Source organism: Chrysochloris asiatica, unplaced genomic scaffold (assembly GCF_000296735.1).
Source record: "Chrysochloris asiatica unplaced genomic scaffold, ChrAsi1.0 scaffold00341, whole genome shotgun sequence".
NCBI classification, from domain to species: Eukaryota; Metazoa; Chordata; class Mammalia; order Afrosoricida; family Chrysochloridae; genus Chrysochloris; species Chrysochloris asiatica.
In genome coordinates, this window is record NW_006408859.1 from 1,741,226 (window position 1) to 1,765,045 (window position 23,820).

Consider the following 23,820-nt stretch of genomic DNA (forward strand, 5'->3'; position numbering starts at 1 on the left):
GGATTATAATCAATGTAATAAAACAAGGTATATGATTTGTTGAATGTAAAACTGATGATATGCCCTGTAAACTTTCACTCAATCCACAATAAAAACCTTAAAAAAAAAAGGCACCCTAAAAAAAAACAAAAAACACAACAACTTAGCAACCAATAAAACATGGGATATTATTTAATAGCTAAAGAGCTCTAGTAGCGCAGTGGTTACAAATCGGGCTGCAAACCTTAAGGTCAGCAGTTCAAAACTACCAGCTGTTCCCCGGGAGAAAGATGAAGCTAAGTTGAAACTGACTCCACAGCACCTAACCACCACCAAATAATAAGCTATTTTTAAAATTTATATTTTAACTATTATACAGATAGTCCATATTTTATTTATAGGTTTCTTGTTTTTAAACAATTTTGTAACTATCGGTTGCTAGATTTTTAAATATTTCTAACTATTTGGAGTCCTGGTGTGGTGCTATAAGGTAAGCAGGTGACCACAAGGTTGACAGTTTAAACTCACCAACCACTCCTTGGAAACCCTATACAGGGTCGTTAAGAGTCAGAACCGACTTGATGGCAATTAAACAACTAACAACATATAACTATTAGGGCTCTATAGGATAAACACTTGACTCTGAAACACTAGGACAGCAGTTAAAGCCCATCAGCTACTCCGAGTGAGAAAGACGAGGCTTTTTGCTCCTGCAAAGATTAAAACACCTCGGAAACCCTATACCAGATGGCCATGAATTGGAACCAACTCCATGGCACTTATTAACAACAAGAACATAGAACTATTATTCAGATAAGGAAATATAAAATTCTAATATACACTCTGACATGATGAGGCTTGAAAATATGCAAAATACATCAAACACTTGTTTTTAGGTAAATATTATACGATCCCATTCATATCAGCTATCTAGGGTAGGCAAATGCATAGACAAAATTTATTGAGTGTACCAGGGGCTGAGACAAAGACACAAGGAAGCAGACGTTGCTTAAGCGCTACCTGATGTCTATGTGGGGTGATAAAAACTTTTGAAAAATCATAGTAATAATTACATAATATGGTGAATATAATTAACGTCTCTGAATCGTACACTGAAAAATGGTCAAAATGGCAAAATTTTTGTTATCTGTATTTACCACAATCAAAATGAAACAGCAAAGCTACTAACCAACCACCAGCAGCACGAAATCTTGTCCTACTATGAACTGGGTTTATTTTTATTCTTGTTAAATTGGTCAGTGATCAGGACCCAAAGCAACAGAACAAACTGATTTATTTGTTCACAAATGAATGACTTGGTATTTTCACTCCATCTCTTACTAGAGATATCCTTAAGGTAATTTTGCTTCTCTGAAATTCATCCTAGACTCCTTTCCCCAGCAAAATACAAAACAAAACCCCTTTTTCCTGTTTCACTTTTTTTTTTCCTCAACAAAGGCAGTAAGAATTTTTCTTAAAAACTTTGCTTAAATGTCACTTCCCTCTTTCTATTCTGAAAACTGCTTCTCCTTCCCTCTGATTATTATGTGGCCATCCTCCAAGCTCAGCCTCAAAGTACCCACTTCTGTTCCCAGTGAACCAATGTGATCAGCCACTCGCCCATCTTTTTGCAGTGATCGTCCCCAACTGCTAATCTGCACCACAGTGTGTCAAATCTTAAGCCTTGATATCAACTGCCTATAGAAGTCACCACCACCCCCCTTTAAAAAGGAGTTCCAATAACATAGTGGTTAAGAATCGGGCTGCTAACTTCGAGGTCAGCAGTTCGAAACTACCAGCCATTCTGGAGGAGAAAGAAGAGGCTTTCTGCTCCCATAACGATCTACAGCCTCAGAAACCCAATGAAGGGTCGCTATGAGTCAGAACTGAGTCCACAGCATACCACCACAACCCCTTCTGTTAACCTTAAACTTACCATAAGCCTCTGGTTAACTTTATATTTCTCATTAATGTTCCTCACCTACCTTTCTAGTATCTACTCCACTGCCACACTTCTTATCTATACTTAAAGGGAACTCCACAGTAACACCTCCCCTCTTCTCCTCACTCCCAATGATGTTCCACACACAACTCATCTGTTCCCTTTTCCCTGAATGTAAATGCTTATTCTGTAAGTGTCTGCAGTATTTCAAATGACCATCCCCATTATTTACAATCAAGTCAAGAAAGTTTCTCTTTTCTCGGGGTCCTTTACTTCTGTACTATTTCCCATGTTGTTTTGTATGCCTGTTATTAATTACACTTTTCAATGCCAAAGTCATCTGATCAAGCTTTCCTTTTGGAAACTCTAATAAAATTCTCTCTGGATAACCTGAGATAGAGAGAATGACAGGTTGACAGGCTGCTATGCCAACTTTTAGTCAGACTAATACTCTTTCCCTGAAGCACCCAATGTGGGTAAGTCTTGCCACATGAGCAATTTAAGCTTAGACAGGAAGAATCATGACGAAAATAAATTTCCTTATTATTAGAAATTAAATATACATAACAAATAACTACTCACCCTTGAGGAATTTTGGCTCCAAGATTAGGTGGAGAATTGGCAGCCTGGGGAGTACTTTGCTGTCTTAGGTCCTTACTAGGTGGAGTTGCTGCAGTACAGCCAAGCAGTATCTCCTTGAAAACTGTTGTAGGAACAGACTGTACCGGACACATACTGGGGGAAGCCTACAAGATATCAAATCAACAGATATTAAAGTGAAAGTCCCCAGTTGGGAAATTACAAAATTCAAGATTTGTTTAGTTTAATACTAAACAAGTGTCACAGCATAACCAAATAAAAAGAACAGAACAGCAGAACAAGCAATAAAACATAAAATTAAGGACTCAGAACTAAAGATAGTAAACGAAATCATTCCAGCTTTTCACAAAACTTAAGTCTTCCTATAAAAGATCACAAGTTGATCTTTTTCAGACCTCTGAATAATACTTGTACCAGGAAAATGCAACCAGGAGGCTATTACATTAGTAATGCAATGCATAGAAAAGAGCTTCTAACTGACAGTTTTAAATGGTGCCAGCTTAACATGCATTCCTTTTTATATTAACCTGAGTGCCCACCATGCACCTACTGCACAGATTGGCAGGCAACCAGACTACATACGACTCTTACAGGCAGTAGCACCTGCTGGATACAAGTCTTTGCAAAGCAATACAGGTTGAGGGCACAGATGTTGCTCTCTTATGGTTTATCAAGTTACAAAAGTCATCACTGCCAGAAAAAATTTCAAGTCATGACAAGTCAAGACCTGTGGGAAAAAGTTAGACCATCATCTCATTCCTTTTTCATGGATTTTTATATCCACAAAAATATAAATATTGAACCCACTTACCCGTTTATACTACCCACAAAGTAAACTTTCATCTTTGCAAAGAAAAGGAAGAGATAATAAAGTCAGCTAAACCAAGTAACATCCACTCACCATTTTTACCAGCCTCTTCATGTGTGAACTTTAAACCAAATACCTTCTCAATCATTTCTCCTATACACCATAATGACCTTTACAGTTACCACCAAATCCAAATAAAAACTTGAGAGGAATCTTTAGAGTTCCTTCCCTCATCTTCTAATTATTATCTTTCTAAAATGGATGTAAATTTATCTTAGTAAGTTTTTTAAATCTTACAATTATAAATATATTTCTATGTAGCTTACTCAAGAATCTTTCTGAAGACATATACTGTAACAGTCTTGAAAAGACTGTCTAGTATTTGTTAAAAATATCTGAAGAACAGGAAGAATTTACTTAGTTGCTTTTAATGTTTTGGGACAGCTTGAAACTATTTTTAAATAATAAGTGATCTAATGATCTGATCATGTATTATACTGTTTCAGTCTGTTCAATTTTGGTTAAGTATTAGCTAAGTGTTTCACAGAAGATTTTGTATATTTCATCTATTTGACACATACCTTGGGATACGCAACTTTACCTCTCTAGGTCTCGGTTTCCTAGTCCTGAAAACAAGAAGATTCGATATACTGGTTCCTAAAAGTCTCTTTCAACTCTATTATTTTACAGTTTCCTGGTAATCACTTTAAAAGATTAGTCTATCAAATTGTCATTTCAAAATGTAATTCAAGGTTCACTTTACCAATCATCCCCACTCACATTATACCTTCCTTACTGTTTAGAGTTGAATTAATACAGTACTTTTTCTTAAATTACTCTCTTGAGCGTAACATACAGACATCTAGGTCTCAAATCTACACAGACATTTTTATAGTGCACTACACATATCTACTGAGAGCTCAAGTAAACAAAGAAATAAAAATCTCAATCTCTCTTGTGTATCTCATCAATGACCCAGCAAACTCTCCCCTTATTCCCCAAATATTTATGGAATCCATCCCTTCTTATCATGTTACCCCACCACCACCTCTCTCTGTGCTATCAAGTCAGTTTCCACTCACAGCAAACTTGTACAGGGTTTCCATGGAGCAGCTGTTGTGTCTGAACCACCGACCTTGAGGTCAGCAGTCCAATGCTTGTCTCATAGGCCACCAGGACAGTACATCTCTTAATTTACTTTACTTCCTTCCATTTTTGCCTGCACCCTCTGCCCTCCTACCCATACTTTACCACACAGCAATCTTTATAAAATATAAATCAAGTCAGCATGGCACTCCACTGCCTACAAGAATCCTATGTGGTCCCATTTTCCACCACTCCATTCACCTCATTCTACTCTTCCTCTTGTTCACCATGCTCCAACTATACTGGCTTCCTTTCCGGGCTTCAAATATTCTACACCTTTTTTTACCTGGGTCTTTGCTCTACCTGATTAGTTTTCCTGTGGCTAGCTGGTTCCATTTCTTCACCCTCAAGTATGCTCAAAAGCCACCTTATCAGAATCTTTGACCACTCTTTCTAAAGTAGTACCCAGAGCAAGTCACTCTCTAGCTTTTTATCATAGCCTCATATTTATATCTTTCATAGTACTTATCACACTATGAAAGCATCTTTATTTAGTTATTTATTGCTGGTCTTCCCTTACTGGCAGAGACCCTATTCTTGTGTTCACTGAACATTTCACAAGACACATAGCAGATGCTCAATAATAAAGACTGTTGTTGTTGTTGTTATGTGCTGTAGAGTCGCTTCCGACTCATGGCGACCCTGTACAGGGTTTCCAAGGTTGTAAATCTTCATGGGAGCAGAAAGCCTCCTCTTTCTCCCACGGAACAGCTGGTAGGTTCGAACTACTGACCTTGAGGTTCGCAGCCCGATTTGTAACCACTATGCTACCAGAGCTCCTTAATAAAACTGGCAGGAAGTATAAATGAACAAATGCTATTAGCACTTAATAATATTTTTAAATAGCTGTAAAATAAGTCTTATGAGTAATCTGAAAAACCAGGCAGTATACCGAGTGCCTAACACATACTAGATAGATATTTAAACATGGACTGGAAGGAGAGATGAAGGAATAGAAAGAAAGAGGGAGGAGGGATCAGTTTGTTTTCACAATGGTGATTCACAACACCAAGGAAAGTATTCAGACCAAGACCACCATAGTGGTTAAGAGTAATGAGTTTTGGTGTTAGACATTGGTTTGAATCCAGTCTCTAGTACTTACTGTTACCTTATTTAACCTCACATAACATCAGTTTCTTCAACTGTAAAATGAGAGTACTGAGACTTATTTTTTAGGGCTATGCTTTACCACAGTGCTTGGCACATAGCAAAATAAAGTTTAAAGATCAGCTATCTTAAAGCAGAAAAATACTGAGAAAATGTGTTAGAATTAGTGTGGAAATATGTTAGAAATGGTGTAACTTAGGAAGCTTTTCCTTTAGCAAGATAAAGTATGTCAATATGCAACTTAGCTAGTTTAGCTCAACAAAGATAGGACTCTAATTTCCCAACCCATCTTCACGTGCACACCTACGCACTGGCCTCTGACTTGACAAGTGTCAAAGTTACTTCTTACCTGAAGAGTTTTCCCTGAAGGTCTTCTATACCAGTCATGGCAATAGTTCCTCCCTGCCAGCAGATGGAGATAATATAATTGAGCGTATGATAGTATTCTAAAAAGGACACTGCTGGCTTACACTCCTCAGCAGACTCTTTCCCAGTTAACCAAGCAACATCAGAACTCTGAGGAATGTAGTCTGCTAGGCAGAGAAGACCTTCAAGGAGCCAGAAGTCCCTGGCAAACGGGTTTATCTTAAACCAAACATAGTCATCAAAACCTGTCAAGGAGTCAAGACTCCTGTCTACCTAATTCCAAACTACTGTCTTCCAAAAACCACCCTAAGAGTAAACGCTAAACCAGTTCAACACATTTGGGAAGTGAAAATAGAGTAAGATGTGTGCCAACTCTATTACAGGCATACCCTGGAGATATTGCTGGTTCCATATCAGACTACCACAATAAAGCAAATACAGCAAAATAAAGCAAGTCACATGAATTTTTGGTTTCCTAGTGCATATAAAAGTTATGTTCACACTATACTGTACTCTGCTAAGTGTGCTATAACAAAGTCTGAAACACTGTAAGAATTACCAAAGTGTGACAAAGACATAGGTGAGCACATGTTGGAAAATGGCATCGACAGACTTGTTCTACACAAGGTTGTTATAAACCTTAATTTGAGAAACAAAACATAAAAACACCACAATTCCTAAAACGCGTAATAGAACAAAGTGCAGCAAACAAGGTATGTCTGTACTGTACTCTCCTTTGGCTCACACAAATTAATTTAACTGTTCTGTCCTCACTTCTTCATTTGCTTTCCCAGCCCTCTTAAAATCTAGATCCGAACAGTTTTTCTAAAACTTGTATGATTACAAGAACACCCAAGATAAAAGAAAAATATTTACTGATATGGAAAAACATTCAAAACACACTATAAGTGAATCAAATGGACTACTGAAGAATACAATTTTCAGTTATTGTTTTTGTTTTTTTTTTTTTTCATTTTTGACGTTTCCATGAATACACAGGGGGAAAAAAGAAAGGAGTAAGACAGGAGGGCGGTATTCCAAACTATGAACAGTGAGACTCTTAAGAAGTAAGATGTTTCTTTTCTTAGTGCTTTCCAAGTTCACCAAAATCTCTAAAATGGGTTAACTTTAATTTTTTTTTTTTAATTTAATACCCAACTAAAAATCTACCGAGGAGCCCTGGTGGTGCAACAATTAAGTGCTCCACTAAGGACTAACTGAAAGTTTGTGATCTAAACTCACCTAGCAGACTCATGGGAAAAAGACCTGATGATCTGCTTCTATGGAGATCAGATCCAAGAATCCCTATGGGACAGTTCTACTCTGTCACATGGGTTGGAATTAATTAGACAGCACGTAGCAACAAGAAACATCAACTATCTCCACCTGTCTTTACCACTGGATCTGCCACTGCTTAAAAATGAGATCACTAATTCAGGGTTTCAGAGGTGAAATGAACACTTTTAAAACATCAAATTTAGTTTCTTTAGAAGTTTAGGCTCAGACGAGTTAAGGGGCTCATCTCCAGGCCTCATCAGTTCAGTAGTAGCACACAAACATATTGAGTTCCAATAGTGTGCTAGGCAACATGCTGAGCAATGTAAGAAATGCTCCTTGCTCTTCAAGAGTTTCAGTCAGACTGATGAAGATCAAAGACTAAAACCTTCAGTGTTGCAAGGAAATGTCTTCAGTGTTGCAAATGACATTTTGCAAATGTCTCCTTGAAGTTATACATTCTGTCCTCAATGTCTTTACCCATCACTGATAAGTTGACACCCTGGCTTCATTCTCCCACTATCCATCAGGATGCCATTCCTACTCCTTGGCATCTTCTCCAACACAACATCATGTTGCTGTACTTTTCATCACACTCCCAACACTCTACACTGATGCAGTAACCATGTCAGACAGTCATGCAAGTAACACACTGAAATCTATGAGAGCGGGAACTTGATGGCACAGCTTTATTCTTCCAGGTCTAGCAAGTTTTCTGCCTCTGACAGGGTGCATGCTGTCTTACCACTTTCTTATCACTCCTTTTAGTAGGAAAACAAATTTTAATTCTCTGACAGGTTTCTACTTTACAAAAGTACAGGCTTTACTTTATTAATTTCTATAATTATCTCTTCATTCTTGCTCTAACTTGAGCTTCCACCTAAAAGCTCAGGGCTATTATCTACTTGGTAAAAAAGAGGTATTAGATAACTTAGTTTACCAAGTTTTGGGACAAATATCAACTTCTCTAAACTGATGTTTTCTTGCTTTACCATAGATCATTAACAATTTCTCCAATGCCAAACACTGGCTGATTATTATTCTATTTCTCTCTTAGTTTCTGATACAGTGTATGACTGGACTTTTTCCTGTCTGAACTTGATTCTAAGTAGCATTCTCACTTGACAGACCTTACTACCTTACATCTCTGGAGGCTTCCTGTCCATTCCCTTCAAGAACAGGGGCCCCTACTCCGCAAGCTCAGCCCTTTTCTACACTGAGAAGCAATAGACAATATCATAAATGATAGTCTAACATTATCACATAAGTTTTCTAAACTAGAGTTCTATTCTACAGAACAGACGTTCCACTTATTCTACCCATTTCATTTGGTTGCTATTGTTGTTAGGTACTTAAAGCTCATAGTGACTCTATGTACAACAGAAAAAAACACTGTCCAGTCCTGCACCATCCTCACAATTACATTTGAGCCCATTGTTACTGCTATTGTGTCAATCCATCTCATTGGAGGATCTTCTTTCTTTCTGACCCTCCAACTTTACCAAGCGTGATGTCCTTCTTCAGTGTCTAGTCCTTCCTGTTAAACAAGTGCAAAGTATAAGACACAGTCTCGCCATCCTTGCCTCTAAGGAGCATTCTGACTGTACTTCTAAGAGAGATTTGACAGCTCTTCTGACAGTATTTGGTACTTTCGACATTCTCAAACACCATAATTCAAATACATCAATTCTTCTGCAGTCTTCCTTACTCACTGTGCAACTGTCACATCCATCTGAAATGAATGAAAATGCCATGGGTTGGGTCAGACCCATCTTAATCCTCAAACTGACATCTTTGCTCTTGAACACTTTAAAGAAGTCTTTTCAGCAGATTTGCCTCATGCAATATGTTGTTTGATTTCTTGGTTGTTGCTTCCATGAGTTAATTGTGGATCCAACAAACTGAAGTCTTTGGCAACTTCAATCTTTTCTCCATTTATCATGTTATTCATTGGTCCAGTTATGAGGATTTTTGTTTTCTGTACACTGAAATGGAATACACACTGAAGGTTCTTGTCTTTGATCTTCATCACTAACAATTTCCAAGTCCTCTTCAACTTTCAGCACACAACGGTGTGCCAGCTACGTATCTCAAATGGTTAATGAGTCTTCCTCCAACCTTGATGCCAAGCTCTTCATATAATTCAGCTTCTCAGATCATTTGTTCAGCATACAGATTTAATAAGTATGGTGAAAAGACACAACCCTGGCACACACCTTTTCTGATCTTAAACCATTCAGTATTCTCTTGTTCTGTTAGGTCTATGTACTTTAGGTCTTTAGGTCTATGTACAAGTTTTGCATGAGCACAATTAAGTGTACTGAAATACCCATTTTCATGATGTTATCCATTAAGTTCATAATCATCAATACAGAATGTCTCTGCATAGTCAATAAAGCAGAAGTAAACATCTTTCTGGTATTTTGTGCTTGCAGTCAAGATCCATCTGATATCAGCGATGATATCCCCAAGTTCATGTACTTTTCTGAATCCGGCTTAAACTCCTGGCAGTTCCTGTCAGTGTACTGCTACAACTGTTTTTGAATTATCTTCAGCAAAATTTTACTTGCATGTGATATTAATGCTGCTGTTCAATGATTTAGAAACCACTGAGTCACCTTTCTTTGGAATCGGGCACAAATATGGATCTCTTTCAATTGTTTGGCCAGGTCTTCCAAATTTCTTGATAAATAATGAGCGCCCCTCTAGTGCTATAGCAGTTTGTTGAAAGATTTCAATTTGTAGTTCAGTCATTTCCTGGACTCTTGTTTTTTCCACCGCCTTGGGTAAAGCTTGGACATCTTCCTTCAATACCATCAGTTCTTGATCATATGCTACCTCTTGAAATGGATGAACACTAACCAATTCTTTTTGGTACAGTGACTCTGGGTATTTCATCCATCTTCTTCTGATACCTTCTGAATCATTCAGCACTTTTGCCCATAGAATCTTTCAATATTGACAAGTCAAGATTTGATTTTTTTTGCTTTAGTTCTTTCAGCTTGAAAAATACTGAGCATGTTCTTCTCTTTAGGGAAGTAGTTCTACCTACTTCATTAGGTAAAGTTCCGCTTTCCTCAGTACTAACACCTAGTCTTCCACTAAATCTAACTGCTGCTACCTACCTCCTATGGAGCTTTCCATTGCCTCAGCTACAGTCTCACTGCAGGCTCATTTGTAACAGACAATCCCACTAACTCAACCACCACCCTTTATTCCGTCTTTCCTTTATCCATCACCTACAAAGCTTATGTCAATCTCCTAAATTCAAAACCCTTGAATATCCTGACCTCCCAACCCATCTACAATATAAAATCCTTTTCCCTCCTCTGATCCCACCTCCTAAGTCCAGCCATAATAAAAACTTGCTCTTCTGTGTATGGGACATGTTCTCATTCTGAAAACTTCTGCACTGGCTGCTTCTCCAAATCACATGCATAGCTCCTGTTCAACACTCTCCTTCAGAGCTTATGGGAGCCCTTTGAGGCTCTAGATAAAATTATGTACTTTCTGAGGCAAAAACTCCACATACCTTTCTGTCCCCAGGACCAAGCATCCAGCACATACTAAGTGTTCAATATTTCTAGTACCCTGATAAAATGTATTTGAAATTACTTTAAAAAAAAACTTCAAGGTAAAAATGAAAGATATTAAGACAGAGATATTCGATACTTTAGTTTGTAAAGTGTTTGGTCACATACCAAACTTCCTGTTGCCCAAACACAGGCTTATGACAGAAAGCCAATCAATCATCCTAACTGCCCAGATGCTTGTCCTGTAAGTTCAGTCAGCCCTTGATCTACACCCTAGATTCAGTGCTAGACTCGGATCTGGCCAACTCCCATGGCATTTCTCCTTCCCTTCCTTCCACAGAACTCAAATGCCTTGTAAAATGCTACTAACAATTTAAACAAGATCAGCTTAGGAATTCTTAGCGCCAACCTGGCACAAAGCATCATAGTGGTATTTTTGAAAATTATAATATAGAAAACTATCCATGTTGCTAGGTATCCAAACATTTGGATACCTAAGTTATTCTAACTGTAAGAGGTCTCTAATGATTAAACACATCTAATTAAGAAATATCTTAAATTTCTAGATCCCAATCTGCACTGTCTCAGTACAGAACTAAATCTAGTACTTGAACTCACAGTAGCATTTATAGAAGCCTGTAGTTTCCAGAGTTAAAAACACAAATGGCAAACTAACCTCTTCCTTTGACAAACTACTGTCTGATTACCCAATCGCAAATCACCAACCAAATTTCCTTTATTATTAGGAGGAGGGGTTCCTATTTTAACACCAAATCTACTCAAAATTCTAAGGTTCCCACCACCTATTCTCATGCCAAGCATTTTTCCAATTTAATACACATAATTCAACTTATACTAAAAAAGCAGCAGCATACAGTGAAATTGTTAAATCTATTGAGAACTTCCAGCAAACATCAAAAAAATTGAAATATTTTGTACACAGAAATCATGAACCAGAAACTTATATTATCTCCATCTGCTTGAGTGTAGAAATTATGGCCAAGATCTGAAACTAGCAAAGAAGAGCAGAAAAGACAGTAGAGAAGAACAGAGAAGACAAGGTTATAAACACTAATAAAACTAGCCATGCACTGTTAGAGCTAAAGGAAAGCTTTACGCATGTGACAAATATAAACCAAGGTTACCTCAGAGCAAGATTTTGCTTGTTTGGAAACTAGACTTCCGTTATTTTCAGAAGACTTTCGTTTTACAGCTCCAATTCTTGTAGAATTACCTAAAATATTTAAAAATCAGTTAAGTTGGCTTCCCTGTCTTCTTAATGTAAAAGGAAGAAAGTAGAAGGAGAAAAAACAAGTACTTTAATCAAGCAACATCTTACCACATGTCACTAATTTATCATGGATAACTTCAACATGAATCAGGGATGGATCGACAATTTTCAGTGCTGGAATCTTAAAATAAGACAAAAATACTGGAAAATTGAAAAGTGCGTGGGAACCTACTGAAAAGTAGATCTATTACATAACAATAATAAACACTTTACTTTTTAAACAGGTGGGATTATTTGTGTCACAGTTTTAATCTGTTTTGATTTTAGCAGGAGCCCTGGTGTGGCCCTATAGGATCAGCGCTGGTCTGCACTTGAAATCCACCAGCCCCTCCTCAGAATCATATACAGGCTTGCCGTGAGTCGGAACCAACTCAATCGCCTTAATAACAACAATAGCACTTTAGTACATAATAAAGATGTCCTGCTCCTATGGTGTTGGTGATGGTCGTGTGCCACCAAGTTAGTGCTGACACATAGCAACCTTGTATAGGGTTTCCAAGGCCATAAATCTACTAAGGAACTACCATGAAGCGACCGGTAGATTCAAACTACTGACCTTGCGGCTAGCAGCACAGCTTGTAAGTTATTATGCTACTAGGGTTCCTTTGAGCTCCTACACACAGTTTTTTTTAATTTTTATTATCTTGCCCTCTCAAAGTTACCTTACAAGCAATTAACATCTTTACCTCCTCACAGTTCACTTGAAGTGTTTTTGATGTTGGGTTTCCATTTACAATGGTTGCTGAAAACCACTGAGTGGATGGGTCCAAGCTATAAATTCTTACTTCTGAGCCAACTAAGTTTTTGTCACCTTAGAAAAGAAAAAAGTATTCTTAGAAAACTTTGCATGTTTTCCAACAGCACCATTTTCCAAGACAATCTTTTTCTAAGTTATATATATATATATAAAATAAACATTATAAAATATTGCTATATGCATATAAGACAAACATTTCAGCACACCCAAGAGAATATTTAAATTTTTTACTTTAAAACTGTATTTCCCTATTGATTTATCTCAAGAGGGAAATACAAGAGTGGTAATGTATATTTTTTATAACAAGTTGTATCTGATCAAGCACTCCTAAGACATAGCTCATTGTCCTGCATAGAATTTTAGAGGAAGCAAATTCAGGAACTCCAAAAGAATTGGTAAGTCAAAGTAAACACTTCTGATTGTGAAACTGACCAAGCAATTCAGCAATAGTAATTGAGAAGGTCAGGATTACCAAATTAATGCCTTATCACTTTTGTATGATTGAAATTCTAAACACATCAAATTTCATATGAAAATATAGTTGTACTTTTTTAAGTATCTACTTTACTTTTAAAGTCCTGGTGTGGTGCTGTGGGTTAATGCACCAGACTGCAAAGTCATTTGAACTGTAAGGTCGATGTGTTCAAGCTCACCAGTCGCTCCCTGGAAACACTACTGACTGAGACTCAATGGCGCTTGACAATACAACAACTTTACTTTTATAGTTTCATATAGTTCCTGAATTTTCCAAACTTCAGAGACCTTACAATAGATTAATAAGGTACTTTAGTCATCTAGTTGCATGGGCAAGTCAAGAAAGGAATTTCTAAAATAAGATATTTCTATGAGGAAATGAACCGACTCCACGGCACATAACAACAACAACAATGAGGAAATGAATGAGAAAGGCTAAAGCTTAAGCTTTATACAAAGCAATCATTGGTCACGTCATAATTGATAATCTACATACCTTGTAAAAGATGACTTTCATCCAAATGTTTTACAATCAGAGACTGAAATTCTTTACTCACATTCTGATTATCAGTAAGGGAAAGTCGAAGATTGTTTACATCCTGAAAATCCAAAAAAACCCCCCAAAAAACAAAAAATCATTAAGTCTTAAAGTAATTAAGAATTGTTCAAATTCCAGTGGCTATTTCAATTAGTTTAATTAGAAGGGCTACTATAGCATCAACTAGCCATCTGATATTCACAAATCGTTGCAATACCAATGAACTGGAGAGGTCAAAAAGTAAGAAACCATCAAATGATCATAGTTAGGCACTGAAGTGAAGCCACCGAAAGAAAGCTAAGAGGCTGAGAAATACTAAGAGTGGCTCAAAGTGTAATTTTAACATGACATAAATACGGCTATGGAGTCCTGGTGTGGTGCTGTGGGTTAATGTGCCAGACTGTAAAGTCGTTTGAACTGCAAGGTCGGCAGTTCAAGCTCACCAGCTGCTCCTTGGAAACCCTATACAGGGTTGCTATGGGTCGTAATCGACCCAACGACACTTCATGACAACAACAAATATGGCTATGGAAAATATAATAAGCAAACAAACTGGGTATCAATCCAAATCTAAAATAATGTATTCCAAACTAAGATTGGGAAAATAGCAAATTCAAATCCAGGGGGTGAACAACACATAAAAATGTATACACATATACATATGAGATACACAACACACTGATTTGTACTGCCAATCCTTTGAAATTGTTTTCACAGAACAAATTAGCTCACAATGATTCAATTAACCTAAACAGCATTCCAAATACATTTTTCTTTACAAAAGGATGAGAGGAGAACCAAACAGATAATATGAATGAATAACCAAAGACTTTATAGTACACCAATTTCTGAACATTCAATTCTTGGCAGCAACTCCATTCTTGGCACTAGTCCACATATTTCTGGCTTTGTGTGCAGACCCAGTTAAGATAAATGTATACAGAAACTGTCAATAGGAACAACCTGCCAAACACCAAACTTTCAGCAAGGCAAAACAACAAAAACAAAAAACAGTGCTAAACATAGCACAAGCCTTCATACATTTCTGCCACTGAAAAAGGATAAACAGCAGCAAAGAATGCTTTTATCCGATTTTCTGATTGTGAAAGACAACTAATCTTTTAGAGAGAATGTATCAGAAAAGTACATTTCTTAATCCAACATTAGACCTAAACTAGGGTCTGCAAAAGAATGCAGCACTCATTTGGAGTTGTTTTGGGGTTTCTCAGGCATTTATAGCTAACGCAATTTAAAAAAAGTATGTACTCTAATTCCTACTATAAAATGAAACCGCACATTAAAGGCTCTTCAATAATGTACAGTAAATCTAATCTGCCTAGTTAGTTTTAGAATTCATCAAAAGTACCAGGTAATTACATGTGGCTTTATTTTTTTTTTTTCTTCAAACCAAAGGATATTGTTGTTGTTGTTAAAGTGCCACCAAGTTGGTTCTGAGGATAACTAACTCAAATTCAACCCACAGGCAGACCTTAAATTTAAATCCCAGCTTCTGATGTACAGTAAGCATCCTACTGGAGTGATTACATCTCCTAATCTCTCCAAGCTTTCATAGAGGCTTACTATGATCATTCATATCTGTAAAGAAGACCCAGAAGCAGTAAACACATAGTCAAGAGCACACATGCATTCCCCTGCAATTATTACTACACTAGTATATTAACAACATAGCAGGCCTTTGTTGTTAGGTGCTGTCCAGCCAATTCCGACTCAGAGACTCTATGTAAAACAGAATGAAATACAGCCAGCTCCTGAGACATCCTCAAAACCATTGTTCCAGCCATTGTGTCAATCTATCTTGTTGAGGGTCTTCTCTTTATCACTGACTCTCTACCAAGTATTTTATGTTCTTCTCTAGGAATTGGTTTCTCCTGATAACATGTCTAAAATACATATGACGAAGTCTTGCCACCCTCACTCACTTCTAAGGAGAATTCTAGTTGCACTTCCAAAACAACATCATCCATGCTTCTGCACTCTTAACCAATACCATAATCCTAAGATATCAGTTCTTCTTTGATCTTCCTTATTCACTGTCCAAATTTTCCCATGAATATAAAGCAACTGAAAATGCCATCACTTGAGCCAGACACATCTTTGTCCTCAAAGCGACATCTTTGATTTTTAACTCTTATAAGATGTCTTTTGAAGCAGATTTAACCAATGTTAATACATCATTTGATCTCTGGACTGCTGTTTTAATGAGCATTGATTGTGGATCCAAGTAAAATAGCCTAAAATGCATCAATTTCATGTCAAGCAAATATCTGCCTAAGAACTTAATGATCTAGATCTTTTTAATCTCCAGAAGCTATTCAGAGTTCTATCTAACTGGAAAGCTTTGATACATGAAAAAGATAAATCCAGAAAAAAATTGATTAGAAGTAAAAACTTTTATCAGTATAGCAAGGTATCCACATCACACTGCATGTTTCTTCCACCACTTGTCAGCTGGTTGTTCTGTGGTGGTTTGTGTTGCTGAAATGCTGGAAGCCATGCCACTAGTATTCTAATACCAGCAGAGTACAGCCACGAAGACATGTACTAGTTGAGTTTCCAGAATGGGTAAATAGAGGCAGATTACTTCTAAATGAGTCGGAACCGACTCATAGCGACCCCATGCACAGCAGAACGAAACAATGTCTGATCCTGGGCCAACCTCACTACCGCTGCAACACTAGACGCCATCAATGATGCCACCTGGCCGATCCATCTCGTTGGGGGTCTTCCTCTTTTTCTCTGACCCTCCACCTTACCCAGCATGACATCCTTCTCCAGCGACTGTTCTCTCCGGACAGTGTGTCCAAAGTAGGAGAGACGAAGTTTAGCCATCTTGGCCTCCAAGGAGCACTCTGGTTGCACTTCTTCCAAAACAGATTTATTGGTTCTTTTGGCAGTCCACGGCACTTTCAGTATTCTCCTCCAACACCACAACTCAAAGGCATCAATTCTTCTACGATCTTCCTTAGTCACTGTCCAGCTTTCGCATCCATATGAGGTTATTGAAAATACCATGGCTTGGGTCAGGCGCACCTTAGTCCTCAAACTGACATCTCTGCTCTTCAACACTTTAAAAAGCAGCAGATTTGCCCAATGCAATACGTCATCTGATCTCTTGACCGCTGCTTTCGCGAGTGTTGACAGTTGATCCAAGAAGAATGATCAACTTAATGCTTAGCCACTGAAAACCTATGTGTAGCAGTAAAAACTGCCAAACAGTACCAGAATATTGAATACTAAACACTATGAAGAGCACCAGAATATTGCCTGATATAGACCCAGAAGATAATCCCCTCAAATTGGAAGGCACTCAAATACAAGTCGGGAAGAGCGGCCTCCTCAAAGTAGAGTTGACCACTAGGATGCAAATGGAATAAAGCCTTCAGGACCTTCATTTGCTGACGGGGCACAACTCAAAATGAGGAGAAACAGCAGAAAGCATCCATAAATGACCAGAATTTTTAATGTACAGTTTGAATACAGGAACATTGAAAGCTGACCAAAATGATATGGAATGCACAAAGATCAATATCCTAGGTATTAGTGAGATGAAATGGAATGGTATTGGACATTTTGAACATGACAATCACCATAGGGTTTACTATGTAGGAATGACAAATTGAAAAGGAATGGCACCGCATTCATCATCAAAAAGGGACATTTCAAGATCTATCTTGAAGTATAATTATGCCTGTAATACGATTAATATCCATACGCCTAAAAGGAAAACCATCGTCCTAGTGTGGCACTGTGGGTTAATGTGCTGGACTGCAATGTCCGTTTGAACCTCAAGGTCGGTTTTTCAAGCAAGCTCACCAACCGCTCCTTGGAAACCGTACATAGGGTCGCTATGGGTCAGAATCAACTCAACAGCACTTAACAACAACAAAAGACCAGTTGGCACCACTACTGATGAAATTTACAATGTTGTTGTGTGCCGTGCAATCAGTTCCGACTCAGAGCGACCCTGTACAGAGTTTCCGAGGCTGTAAATCTTTACAGGAGCAGAAAGCCTCATCTTACTCCTGTGGAACAGCTGGTAGTTTCTAACTGCTATCCCTGAGGTTCGCAGTCTGATTCGTAACCACTATGCTACCAAAGCTCCTTACCAAACACTAAAGTCAGTTATAATGATATTGATAAATTCTACCAACTTCTTCAGTCTGAAACTTATCAAAAATACAATCAAGATTACTGGTAGTACTTGTAAACAGTGGCCTCGATGATAGAAATGACGCTGGAGATCATATTATAGAATTTTGCAGGACCAGTGATGTATTCATTGTAAATATCCTTTTTAAAATACATAAAAGACCACCATACACAAGAATCTCACCAAATGAAATACACAAAAATAAAACTGACTACATTTGTGGGAAGAGACGGTGGAAAAGCTCCATATCATCAGCCAAAACAAGGCAGGGGCAGACTGCTGGACAGACCATCAAATTGCTCATATGCAAGTTCAAGCTGAGGATGAAGAAAATTAAAGCATGTCCACAACTGCCAAAATAAGACCTTAAACATATCCCACCTGAATCTAGAGATCATCTCAAGAATAGATTTGACACATCAGACATTAATGAACAAAGACCAGAAACACTGTGGGATGATCAAAAACATCGTACAAGAAGAAAGGAAAAAGGTCATTAAAAAGATAAGAAAGAAGGAAGACCAAAATGGATGTCAGAAGAGACTCCAAAACTGGCTTTCCAGTGTAGAGATGTTAAAGCAAATGGAAGGAATAATGATAAAAGCTGAACCAAAATTTCAAAGGGCAGCTTGAGAAGACAAAGGCATGTATTATAATGAAATGAGCCAAGATTTGGAATTAGAAAACCAAAATGGAATAACAGTCTCAGCGTTACTTAAGCTGAGGGAACTGAAGATAAACTTCAAGCCTCAACTTACAATAAATACTATGTTTTCTATGTAAATAATAATGAATGATGCAGACAGCATGGAAGATGGAAGGAATATACAAAGTCACCGTCTAGAAGAAACACACAACATTCAACCATTTCAAGAGGGTAGCATATGATCATAGCCATTGATATTGAAGGAAGAAGTCCAAGGTGCACTGAAGGCACTGGGAATAGAATGAATACAATTTGAAGTCTTTCAACAAACTGATGCAGAACTGAGGCACTTACTCATCTCTGCCAAGAAATCTGGAAGACAGCTACCTGGCCAACTGACTGCAAGAAATTCGTATTGTGCCCATTCCAAAGAGAGGTGACCCAATGGAATGCGGAAATCATCGTACAATATCATTAGTATTGCATGCAAGTAAAATTTTGCTAAAGATAATTTTAGAATGGCTGCAACAGTGCACTGAGACTGAACTGCCAAAGTTTCAAGCCAGTTTCAGATGAAGACGTGGAATGAGGAATATCAACAGCTAACATCAGATAGAGCTTGGCTGAAGGCAGAGAATACCAGGAAGATGTTGATCTGTGCCTTACTGACTATACAAAGACTTTTGATTGTGTGGATCATGATAAGCTATGGACAAGATTGTGGTGAACAAGTATTCCAGAACACCTGATTGTGTTCATGAGGAACCTGTACGTAGACAAGTAGTCATGTGAACAGAATAGGCAGTAAATGGTTTAAAATTAGAAAAGTGTGTGCCAGGGTTGTATTTTCACCATACTTATTCATTCTGTATGCTGAGCAAATAATCAGAGAAGCTGGATTATATGGACGAAGAGATGGCATCAGAATTGGAGGAAGACTCATTAACAACCTGTGACATGTAGATGATACAACCTTATTTTCTGAAAGCAAAAAGAACTTAAAGACTTACTGATGAAGACCACAGACCACAGCCTTAAGTATGAGTGCACTTCAATGTAAAGAAAACAAAAATCCTCACAACTTGACCAATAAATAACATCATCATAAACAGAAAAAAAAGACTGAAATTGTCAAAGACTTCATTTTGCTTGGACCCAGTATCAACACTTACGGCATCAGAAATCAAGATATCAAACAACATCATTATTAGGCAAATCTGTTGCACAAGTCCTCCTCAAAGTGTTCAGAAGTAAAGATGTTAAGTTTGAGGACTAAGATGTGCTTGACCCAATCCATGGTATTTTCAATAGCTTCATATGCATATGAAAATTGGACGGTGAATAAGGAACATCATAAAAGAAAATATATTTGAGTTATGATGTTGAAGAAAAATTATTAGAAGTACCATGGACTACTAGAAGAGCAAGTAGATCTGTCTCTGACACGTCATAATTAGCAGGAAGGACCAGTGTTGGAGAAGGACATTATGCTTGCTCAAGTGAATGGTCAGTGCCAAACAGCAATAACACCAATGGAATGGATTAGCACAGTAGCTGCAGCAATGGGCTCCAGCTTAACAAGGATTGTGAGGATGGCACTGGATGGGGCACTGTTTCCTTCTGTTGTCCATTAGATCACTATGAGTAGGTAATGACTTGTCGTCACCCAACAACATGTTCCCTGGTCATTTGTTGTTGTTCTTAGGTGCCAATGAGTCATTACCGACTAATAGGGACCCTATGCATAGGTAAGAAAAACATCTACTTTTAAGGCCAGTGGCATCACTAGGAGGATGTGGACTGTACCCCTCTGATACTGTCAGAGGGTGAAACCAAAATGACCCCAGAGTCTGTAGTGGTAGCAGTGGAAAGACCAGCAGAGCAAGAGGTAGGGCCACCAAGGCAGTGGTGGCATTAGGTTTGTTGTCCCCATCCCCATTGAGCAAAGAGCGGGGACTAGCCTAGGCCAATAGGAGACAGGAAGAGTTTCAAGAAGCCACAGGGGAGATGGGATAGGGATGTGAGGGTGGGACCCAGGAATGTTGCCCATTATGAAAGTTTGCAGGTTGGCCTCACCACCTGGGATTGGGGTTGGAGATGAATGAATATACCCTGTGTTTACTGCACTAGGTGAAATCAACCCCAGTGACACCATTGCTTACAGACATCTCTTTGGTAGACAAACTACCAAGACGCCTACTTAACATATGACGAGAAACTGCACTGGAAATTAAGTAAATGCATCCTCGTGTATTCCGTTTACTTACGTTATAAAATAAAACAAGACTGAGAATCGGTTTTCCTTCACTTCCAGGATATGAAAATAAAACTGAGACTTTGTAACATGAAGTCAGCACCTTAGATTTTCCTATACAGGCCCAGCATTGGCAATGAACTAAACTTCCTTTTAACAATTAGGTTAAATAATTGTTCTACATGCTACAGAAGCAAGTCAGTTCAGTCTCTGAAGTCACAAAATAGAAGCAAATAAAGCGGATTATTAACCTCCATTAATGACATCTAAAAGATGAATGCTATTATAAGACCAACATTTTCCTTGAGTAGTAATCTGTGGGGATAGATTAAACTCCTTCTCAATATTTTCATAATGAGGGGGATCACAAATGAGTAAGCAAGACCCAAGAGACTACATGTTGTGAAGATGTTGAGAGTTATGAAAGCTATTGGAAAAAATAACATACATAGCTACAGATATGGACCTACTGTTGTGGTTAGGTGCTGTCAAGTTGATTTCCACTAATAACAACTCTGCAGGACAGGACAGAGCTGCCCAGTACAGCTTCCTTGGATGTAACCTCCATGGGAGCAGATCATCATAGGGTGAATTCCAACTGCCAATCTTTCAATTAGCAACCAAGTGTTTAAGCAGTGTGCCACTGGGGCTCCTTTCAGATACAGACATACCCAACAGACTAACAGAGAAGCTCTTTGCTTTACCTGTATAGGCTTCAAAAGGTCTTTAGAAAGAAACACTCTTTGTTGATCTCCTAGAAAGCGAATGGAAGTTATGGATCCCAAGCCAACTTTGTCCAAGAGAGATCTGTACATCTGTAACAAAAGAAAGTGGGTCTGGCATCATGACTGATATAATAATTCTGAAAAGAAGCACTGGCAATTTTACACACACAGAGAAAAAGATAAGGCCATTAAGAAGTGTTTTACGTACTGTAAGAATCTCATAATTATTTTTGCAGCCACAAAAATATTATACAATTTCCATACAAATCTAATAATTTAAGCTAAAATAAAATTGCAATATTTACTGAAAAGTAGCTCACTGAAAATAATTCTTGATTTTTTCTACTAGAGGAAAAAAAAATCATAGATTCAGTCTTCAAAATGAAAGGACTTTAGTTGCTGACTTTTAGCTATATAAAATCAAAATCCAGATTAATCAAAGTATTCATCCAAAATTAAATAAAAACTTGGAAACACACTGCCACATAAAGTAGTCTATATCTGCTGTGTGTTATAGAATTATATAAATGAGAGCAAATAATACATGAAAAACTTGAACAAGCTAATACTAACATCTTGATGCTTGCTTCCTACTCTATCATTATTTTCTAGCTCAGCTCAGGGGTTAGCAAACTTTTTTGGTCAAAGTAAATATTTTAGATTTCTCAGACTATACATATACAGTCTGTTACAACTACTCTGCTACTATAGCACAAATCTGTATATATATATATATACAAATGAATAGGTATGGCTGTGGTCCAATACAATTTTGCAAATCAGGTCACCATAGCCTGTATCTTGTCAACTCATGAATTAGAACATAGGAAATCTTTAAAAGACTATCAATCTTTAAAAGACTATGCACTATGAGAAACAATGGTAAATACTGCAGCATATGTAACTCTACAACAACAGTAATAATATCCCAAACTCTGTAAGTAGTTACACTGTAGATTTGTATGGTATGGAAGGCACATGTATGTACACACATATTTGTATGTGCTGCATAAATATACATAAATATAATACAGTACATAGGGGGCACTGCTATGGAAAATTCTTGTAGTTAAATGCCGTTGAGTAGATTCCAACTCACAGTAACCCCACATTCAGTTTCCAAGGAGAGACTAGTGGATTTGAACCACCAACCTTGTGGTTAGCAGTCTAGTGTTTATCCTACACTGTTCACACCAGGACAGTCCCAGTGCTGTCATATCTTGAACTTTTCAAAAGAGAAACTGGCAATCCAAATTTTTAGGTGTATTCTCCACATATATAGAAATTGGTAACTAATTCAAAATTTCTTAAAACACTGTTTTAAGGTTAAGTCTTAAAACAGATCGGTATGTTTACATATGACTTCTGACTTCTGATTTAAGACACTCCCCATGTTATCTTAAGCCCCATTTAACAAGTTAAGAAACAAGACAAAGTGAACTTGACCTATACTTGTGGGTGTAGTAGCTCAAAATACCAACTGACAGGGAAGGAGTCTTCACATCAAGGACCAATCTTATCCCCTCTGTATACAGGGTTGATAGAGATGGGCAACTTAGACACTGGCTACCTAAAATGGGGAGCGATAAAGGCACGAAGTGACTGGCTTACAAGTTTAGTTTCAGAGTGTGCGGGTGAAGGTAGAATCCCCACTGAACAGTTTTCATCTTATCTAGACAGGTCTGGTGAAAGGAGATGGGGATAAGGGTCTTAGGATTCAATAATAATTACTATCATGACTTCTTGCAGCTGTCACAACTGTAAAGGTAGAAGTTTTGTAACAAAAAGAGAGAAGGTAGTTAATCTTACAGTACAGGAACAAAGGACCATAGGACAATCAAGGGAGAACAGCACGAGCAGAATGTGGGACCCTATTCAGCAGCAACACCAGAGATGGAAGAAGAGATGAGGGCATGGAGAGACAGAGCAGCTGAAGACTCCAGATTCATAGAGAGAGAAAGGCCGTGTGCTGGCAGCCAGTAGACAGGCTTGCAGAATGTGCCCTTTGGTTGCTTAAATAATCACATATTCCTGAGTGTTTTTGTGTACATCCCTCCTCCTCCTAAAAAAAAAAAAACCCCAGAGGAAACAGAAGCAAATACTGTTGAATGGTAATGCATGGAGATTGTAATTGAGCATAAAACCGATGTTCTCCCATGTAAATTATCACTCAATTCACAATAAAAACTAAAAAAAAAAAAAAAAAAA

The 23,820-nt window shown here is 37.8% G+C and overlaps 1 protein-coding gene across 3 annotated transcripts in view; it reads right to left on the bottom strand.

Annotated features, from left to right (window-relative positions):
- The window catches only part of KDM3A (lysine (K)-specific demethylase 3A), a 73,177-nt gene that overhangs the window by 29,489 nt on the left and 19,868 nt on the right, over positions 1 to 23,820 (bottom strand). For all 3 annotated transcript variants that reach the window (XM_006875863.1, XM_006875864.1, XM_006875865.1), the window contains 6 exons: positions 21,592 to 21,702; positions 13,775 to 13,877; positions 12,734 to 12,858; positions 12,096 to 12,168; positions 11,902 to 11,990; positions 2,504 to 2,667 (listed from right to left, as the gene is read on the bottom strand). In XM_006875863.1, coding sequence (XP_006875925.1) covers positions 2,504 to 2,667; positions 11,902 to 11,990; positions 12,096 to 12,168; positions 12,734 to 12,858; positions 13,775 to 13,877; positions 21,592 to 21,702 — 665 coding nt within the window. The remainder of the gene's footprint in view (positions 1 to 2,503; positions 2,668 to 11,901; positions 11,991 to 12,095; positions 12,169 to 12,733; positions 12,859 to 13,774; positions 13,878 to 21,591; positions 21,703 to 23,820) is intronic.